The sequence below is a fragment of the Denticeps clupeoides genome, chromosome 4 (assembly GCF_900700375.1).
Source record: "Denticeps clupeoides chromosome 4, fDenClu1.1, whole genome shotgun sequence".
Classification (NCBI taxonomy): Eukaryota; Metazoa; Chordata; class Actinopteri; order Clupeiformes; family Denticipitidae; genus Denticeps; species Denticeps clupeoides.
In genome coordinates this window covers 5,726,891-5,734,793 of record NC_041710.1, presented here as the reverse complement: position 1 = coordinate 5,734,793, position 7,903 = coordinate 5,726,891, and the positions used below count along the sequence as shown (strand labels likewise).

The 7,903-nt window shown below is 47.7% G+C and overlaps 1 protein-coding gene across 1 annotated transcript; it reads left to right on the top strand.

Annotated features, from left to right (window-relative positions):
* Nucleotides 1-1,199: 1,199 nt before the first annotated feature.
* LOC114788649 (EF-hand calcium-binding domain-containing protein 14-like) lies at nucleotides 1,200-7,089 on the top strand. Its single transcript, XM_028977419.1, has 10 exons — nucleotides 1,200-1,765; nucleotides 1,859-2,007; nucleotides 2,409-2,554; nucleotides 2,632-2,730; nucleotides 2,885-2,989; nucleotides 3,279-3,365; nucleotides 4,305-4,493; nucleotides 4,652-4,706; nucleotides 4,800-4,928; nucleotides 6,055-7,089. The coding sequence occupies exons 1-10, from the start codon at nucleotides 1,590-1,592 to the stop codon at nucleotides 6,222-6,224; spliced, it is 1,305 nt and encodes a 434-aa protein (XP_028833252.1). The 5' UTR covers nucleotides 1,200-1,589; the 3' UTR covers nucleotides 6,225-7,089.
* Nucleotides 7,090-7,903: the final 814 nt, after the last annotated feature.

Below are 7,903 nucleotides of genomic sequence, written 5' to 3'. Positions count from 1 at the left end.
GTTCTATGGCTTCAGATCTATAAATGTTGAAGACAATGTAAGCCTTCATTTTTGCAGGTTTATCTGAATGAGCGAATGTCAAACTCCCAGGTGAAAACACGACAGTTCTCATAGACATTTTCATCGAAAATGAGAGGTTTGGGTCTGCAAAATACATCCACCATTCAACCCAGTAGAGAGAAAAAAACACTCCATCAGAATTCCTCTTCTGACACCATGTGGTTTTATCTTCTTGTGCCCCTATTCAAGTAACTTCTAGTGTATATGTCTATGGAAGGCCCCATTCAACGCGACATCTAGTGTATATATAAAACTATGGACGCCCCTATTCAACGTGACATCTAGTGTATATATAAAGCACTATGGACGACCCTATTGAACATGTCATCTGGTGTGTATATATATCTATGGGCGCCCCTATTCAACGTGGTGCCACTAAGCAAAGCACCATCCACACACACTGCTCCCCGGGCGCCTGTCATGTCTGCCCACTGCTCACTCAGGGTGATGGGTTAAATGCAGAGGACAAATTTCACTGTGTGCACCATGTGCTGTTCTGCTGTGTATCAATCACATCACTAAATTCAACGCGACATCTAGTGTGTATATATCTATGAACGCCCCATTCAACGCGACATCTAGTGTATATATATCTATGGACGCCTTTGTTCAACGCGACATCTAGTGTATATATATCTATGGACGCCTTTGTTCAACGCGACATCTAGTGTATATATATCTATGGACGCCTTTGTTCAACGCGACATCTAGTGTATATATATCTATGGACGCCTTTGTTCAACGCGACATCTAGTGTATATATATCTATGGGTTCAGGGTAGATGTTGAATTGGTTGTTAATCTGCAGTTTTCTGGCCAAGCTGTTCATGGTGATTTCCCCTTAATAAACTTTATTGAACACAGAAACATAACGAAAAAGCCGAATGTTTTGATATGACAGGATGAGTTCTTATAGCATCGGCTCCAGCCCAGGCAGCTAAATAATCCACTTAGAACAAAAAGAAATAAAGCATATGATAAAGCGAAATTCAGAAAAGGAGAATAAAAATTAGATTTGGTTTATCAAGCACGTTTAGATCCGTAGGGTCCTCTGGGTAAGAAACGGTGCTCTGCAGAGACGCCGGCGCAGCTCCGCGGTGGAGCCCCCTGGCGGCGGGCAGCAGTCCGCGCCGCGAAATGAGGTCAGAGGCGGCGGCGCTCCGCCTGTTGGCCCGTCGGTCGCGGAGCCGAACGGGGAGTTGGGTTCGTGTCTCATCCCTTTATCGTCCCGTCGTGAAATGCACTCGCGAGTCGGTTCGCCCGTGAACCGGTGAATCGCGCCACGGGAAGGGGAGACGCCATCTTTCTTTTTTTTTTTTTTTACCGCTGCGATGCATTTTGTCTGAGCGCCGCCGGTTGGCGTGACGCGCTGGGCTGTAGGTGGTCGGAGAGTCGGCGTTCTGCGCGTCAGATTATCTCCCGTGCGGCGGTTCATGTGCGTCGGCTGAGCCGTGACCGCTCCGGGCAGAAGGCTGGATCTAGTGGGCTTCAACGCGAGTCCGGCCGGGGGGCTGGTCCCTCAGAAGAAGATGAAGAAGAGGAAGGAGCTGAACGCCCTCATCGGACTCGGCGACAGCAAGAGGAAGAAAACGAAGAAGGGCTCCGGCCACCGGCTCCTCCGAACCGAACCCCCGGACTCCGAGTCCGAGTCGAGCTCGGACGACGACGAGTTCGGCCGCCTGGGCGGCGTCGCCGTCCTGGGGAAGTGAGTGTGTGTTCGTGTCGTCCCTCGTGCTTATCACCGTTGTGCTTTATTACGTGTTTTTTTATTATTAATATTAATTTTCCTGCGTAAAAGGAGAGGCTACGCGCAGTGCTGCGGCGTCTGCTACCCGCTGTGCGTCTTCGTCGTGCTGGCGGCCTGCGTCGTGGCCTGCGCCGGGCTCATATGGATGCAGATCGCGCTGAAGGAAGACCTGGACAACCTGAAGGAGAAGCTTCACATAAGTACGATCGTTGTGTGTGTGTGTGTGTGTGTGTGTGTGTGTGTGTGTGTGTTGTGGGACTCAAGGTGAGAGGTCTGGGCCCACTGATCCCTCACATCACCGATATTGGATATGTAATCCCTTAAATTATTAACAATGCGGCTCACGCTTGTGTTACATTTACAGCATTTATCAGACGCCCTTATCCAGGGCGACTTACAATCAGTAGTTACAGGGACAGTCCCCCCCCGGAGACACTCAGGGTTAAGTGTCTTGCTCAGGGACACAATGGTAGTAAGTGGGATTTAAACCTGGGTCTTCTGGCTACTGCCACCGTGTTACGTTCTACTTCTGCGTTTGTTCATCTGTCCTTTCCAGAGGGGTGGTTATTATACTTTTTTTTTTTTTTTTTTTTTACTTCAGTGGAAACCGGTCAGCAAGCGTCATCACACGAGATTCCCAAACTGAGCGAGGACCTCAAGTCCAAGCAGAGGCGACTGGAAGACGTTGAAAGCGGAGAGAGGGGTCTCGGCAGGCTGTGGGCCAATGTCACGGAGATTAACAGGAAGGTACGGCTGACCGACGTGCCGAGGTCCCCTCCCGCTGGATGTGGTTCTGACAGACGTTCTTCTTCACGATCTCGTAGATCAGCTTGCTGGACTCTGCCGTCAGCCAGTTGAAAGCCAACATCAAGTCCGCGGCAGATCTCATCAATCTGCCCAGTACGGTTGAAGAACTGCAAAAGGTAGAATTACATTGTAAATATCATACATATTTGGACATGGAGGCTCACAGTAAGGTCGGTTTGTGAAAGGCGATAAAACCGCTCGGGGATCTTCATCCGTCCTATACGTTTCCTGAGTGATGCGGTAACGGACCGCTTTCCTTTCGCCTCACAGAGCGTTGCCACAATTGGGAGCACGCTGACCAGCGTGCAGCACGATGTCAAGACAATTCAGACCCTTGTGGAGGAACAGCAGAAAGACTCAGTCGGTCAAAAGAAGGTACGTCACCGCGGGGACCCGGCTCCTTTAACGCAGGCATCCGGGAGTCAGGTCTAGCGTGTCAGTATGGAGGCCAGTGCGGCCCTGGCCGGTTCCCCGATCAACTTTGAGGACCTGGCTGGGTAAGATTACGCCTATTCAGGAGATTATTGGTGTGCCGGTGGCACCCCAAAAAGTGACGAATCTGAAACCTTGAAGTTTGTCATGGTTCCGCTTTATCCCAGACAAGCATAATAACTCACATGCTTTCATTTCCCACATTTAATTTCTCTTATTGTTATTTTTTTAGGTAAAGGATGCTGAGGAGTTCACCAGCAAGATGAACTCGCCTGAAGATAAAGGAGCCAATGACAGCTCATGCGCCGCTCTGAAACAGGTGAGCAAACTCGAGCGCCACATATTAAACAACGGAACCGAGGGGAACTGACGGCCACGTAAAGATGGCGCCAAGTTATGGGGCCACTGTGTGTGTGTGTTTTTTTTTTTTTTTTTTTTTTGCACTTCTGGACTTCAGGCCAAAAGTGAATATGGGCGGAGTGACGCTGTAAAATGAAACTTAACGGTTTATTTAACTTATGGCTGTAAATATGTACACACACACACATCTCATGTAATTAAGAAGTCGGATGTTTTGCGGTTGTACGCGTGCCCTGGTTTGCGTTTTCCTCGTGGGATGAACCGCCCCTCTGCTACGTTCCCTCCACTGGCTCCCAGTAGCTGCATGCATCAGCTTCAAAATACTGATGCTGGCCTACAAAGCCAAACATGGAGTAGCACCATCCTACCTCACAGCCCTTATTACACCTCGCACTGCACCTCGTATACTCCGAGCCTCCAGTACTGCTCGCCTGGTCCCTCCATCCCTGAAGGTAAAAGGAAGACGTTCATCTAGACTCTTCTCCATCTTGGCCCCTCGGTGGTGGAATGAACTTCCCCTCGAGGTCAGAACAGCTCAGTCATTGAGTATTTTCAAATGGCAGCTCAAGACCTTCCTCTTTAGAGAATATCTAGATTAACTTGTAACCTTTTTATTGTCTTACTTATGTATAGAAACTACAACAGAGTGAATAAAATTGTATTTATAGTTGGGGGTCCTAGTGAATCAGAATTGATCATCGATGGTAACATGGAAGCACGTTGTAAGTCGCTCTGGATAAGGGCGTCTGCCAAATGCCATAATTGTAAATGTAATTGGAATTATTGATAAATTAGTTAAATCGGGTGTAGTGTCATGAAAGTTTACCAGCAATATTGTGAAGTATGTGAATCAAAACCTTTTATTTGCTACAAATGAAAAGGAATCCTCTGTTTCCAGGACATGACGCACCTACAGGACACCCTGAGTGAGGTTAACGCCTCTCAGGCGCTCCACCAGTCCTGGGCTGGAGTGCAGATCTACAAGCTGAGGTCTTCTCTCTCCAACCTGACCGTCAGGGTGTCCTCCTTAGAGCAGCGCTCTCCCCACATGGAACCAAACCAAGCGGCCCAGCAGACTCCAGATAAGGTTAGAGCTTGGATTTTCATTATTGTAATGAATTGGGTTGCTGCGTTATGCAAGCCCGCCCGCCCACACACACACACACACACACACACACAGACACAGGTTTCCTAGTTTTTAATCTGTGTTTCCAGTATATTAGCTTCAACTGTGTTTGTGTTTAGGACTCTGCATCCGAGGACCAAAGTCAGAATCCTGAAGTGGCCCAGGACACTGCTGGTATGAGGAAGAACACAGTTCAAGGGTATTTTTGAAAGGGCAGCACCTGTACTTCCAGTTAAGTAACCCTCTGTTATCTGTCTGCCCTTGTAGGAAAACCGCCCCAGTCGTCAAGCTCAAACCCGACCAGAAGGCCCAGATTTCTGCTTCAGAGGCATTCAAAGAGGCACGCGTCAGAAACACAGGCGCCCGTGTCATTTCCGGGAATAAACTCTGCACAAGGTTGGTCTCCTTGTGTTCGAGGAATGTTTCTCAAAACAGGTGCAGTTCAGGGGTTTTGCCAGTTAGGTGAAATGGCCCTGACCTCAGCCTGGTCGAGGGTTGTCCCTGCCTTGCAACACATTAGTTCTGGGACAGATTCCAGTGTTTATACCACCATGGAATCACATGGAATTTCTGTCAACTGTGTGCCGAAAAAACGTTACTGTTTTCTATGGCGGTGGTGACACAACGTAATGTGTCCCCTGCTTTTAACCATCACCCTTGGTGAGCAGCGGGCAGCCATGACAGGCGCCCGGAGAGCAGTGCGTGGGGACGGTGCTTTGCTCAGTGGCACCTGGGCAACCTTCTGATTACTTAGCCTGCCCCTGTCTGTGTCCCAGACAAGCCAGGATCCCTGCAACCCCAATTCCTTCCTGCATACACACATTAAAAGAATAAAATGATTAATCACAAACTTTTATTTGCAAAAAATAAATAAATAATAAACAGCATTTGTAGGTTTTTGTTCTTATTCTCCTTGTTTTACACTGCAGGGTATATAGAGTCTATATTAGACCCGAGCCGACTGTTGAACTGTGTGGTGCATTTAAATAAATTACAGTCACATGCCATTTCCATACGGCCTTGACCCTGAGAGCACGTGGAATGTTCAGCTTTTTAAAAACACGTTACGAGTGCTAGCCTAAGGGGAAAGGAAACTAGTGTAGTTCACACTTCACTGCAAAAAGTAAAAACAGATTAAATACACGATGCTGTGATCGGTCTGTCATGTTTTGTCCAAAGTATATCATGCCTTAATCCAAAGTACAGCGCCATCTGTAGGAGTGGAGGCTGTAGTGCACACTGACCTCACAAACGAAAACATTTGTCAGCACCACCCGGTGGACTAACTTTGATGTCCCTGTATCGATACACTATTACCACGTAAAATATCATGGTTATATTGCTGTATCGATATTTTTCTACCACCCCTATTAGACAAGTTACATAATCTGTGACATTTAAATGTTTTTGTTTTTTTCCCCTCCCTGCTGGACCTGATTGCCTGTAAAGACTGTTCAGTCATGTCAGCAGGGAATACCATTCATTCTTCTCTCTCATTCCACACATCTTTTCCTATTTCCAGACCTTGAAGGCCTTTTCCAGGGTGCAGGACTGAGCCGCAGTTCTCCAGGCATGTCCTATGAGGACCTGCGACAGCTGTTTGGGCCGGACGTCCAGAAGCTGGAGCGCTTCGACCGGAACAGAGACCTGCGTTTCTCTCTGGCCGAGCTCGGAGAAGCTTTGGCTTTTTGAAAGGCAGATGAAGACAGAGTACATAGGGCCCTCAGGTGTTGTGTTGGCATGATGCCCTGTGTGATTTTCGCTGCACTCTTCCTCTGTTTTTATGATTATCGCAGCTATTGGCAGCTGGACTGTGGTGCACAGACTGTGGTCAGTGGGCAGACACAAGGTCCTCAACTTTACTGTGTACATTTGATGGCGAATTTGATGTTAGGTTTACAGATTTTACAGACGAACGTTTTAAAATCTCAAGCTAAAATTGCTTCTTTTGTTAATGAAATTTAAGAGTAATTGTTACAATGTAGACATGATTTTTTTTTATGTATTAACGAATGCACTCACAAAGCAGGGTATAAATAGCATTTCCCAACAGTCGTGCTTTGCATCTGTCTTGGTTAATAAATAAGCATATCCTTCGAGCAGTATACTTCCGTCGAGAACCACGCCACCTTTCCTGGGCTTTGCTCCTGCTGTCGGGTTGGCAGGTCGCTGCAATTTGAAGGGCTACAGAATCAAAGCCTCTGAGGCAATAACGGAGTCACCGCCAGCCTGCGCCCGCTGTTGTTGCCGCTGCAGGACCAGATCACGTGTGACGCGCGCTGGCGTGACCGTGCGTCCACACCCGTGCCGCTGTGTGCGCACCTTCACGAAGAGAATGTTTTAACGGCCTGGAGCTGTACTTCACCTCCCACTTCTCCTAAGTGTAAATATGTAGTAGCGATAGGATCAAGTGTTGAAATACTTTTGTGTAACTCAATGAAGTGTTTTTTTTTTTTTTTTTTTGGTTTGGCTCCTACGTAAAAATACTTGTACATTTAACTCATGGAGTTGCACGTTGCTTATAATGTAAGATGAATAAATGTCTAATTTATAATAACTGGAGTGTTTTGAGGTAGACTGACTTATTTTGACAAAACTGCTAATTTTCCCCTCTGACCACAGAAGACGTGGAGTAGCGTGTGGTATATCCAGCCAACTGTATGGTTTTGTGTATCCAAGCAGAGAACAATTTGCAGTTGTGCAGATGTCGGAGGGTAATATACGATGCTCAAAGCAATAAAGGGAACACTTTAAACAGCACGATGTTACTCCACGTCAGTCACGCTCCTGTGAATTCAAACTGTCCGCTTAGGAAGCAAGACAATCAATGGGCAGAAACCCAGCAGCAAGACTTCTACCTCCGCCTGAAGCAAAGTGATTGTCATCGTGAAACACTGCAGAACAGCACACGGTGAAACAAGGAAATGTGTCCCCTGCTTTTTACCATCATCCTTGATGAGCAGTGGGAAGCCATGACATTCTGATTACGGGGCCCTGCCAGATTCCTGCAAAATGACCTCCAGCAGGCCACAAATGTGCATGTGTCTGCTCAAATGGTCAGACAATCCATGAGGGGGGTTTGAGGGCCCGATGTCCACAGGTGGGGGTTGTGCTTACAGCCCAACACTGTGCAGCACGTTTGGCATTTACCAGAGAACACCAAGATTGCCAAATTCCTGGACTACCTCACTAACCGACCACAGTATGTGAGAACTCAGGGCTGTGTGTCAGACTCGGTTGTCTGCAGTACGGGGGCCCCGCAGGGAACGGTTCTGGCGCCATTCCTCTTCACAATCTATACCGCAGACTTCTCACACAACTTCCTGCAGAAGTTCTCTGACGACTCTGCAATAGTCGGCCTCATCACTGAT

Excerpts from the sequence above, each read along its gene's own strand:
- LOC114788649 (XM_028977419.1), top strand. The coding sequence starts at position 1,590 with ATGAAGAAGAGGAAGGAGCTGAACGCCCTCATCGGACTCGGCGACAGC. Across the intron at positions 2,008-2,408 it reads GAAGGAGAAGCTTCACATAA|TGGAAACCGGTCAGCAAGCG; the intron begins GTACGATCGTTG and ends TTTTTACTTCAG. Across the intron at positions 4,929-6,054 it reads GGGAATAAACTCTGCACAAG|ACCTTGAAGGCCTTTTCCAG; the intron begins GTTGGTCTCCTT and ends TCCTATTTCCAG.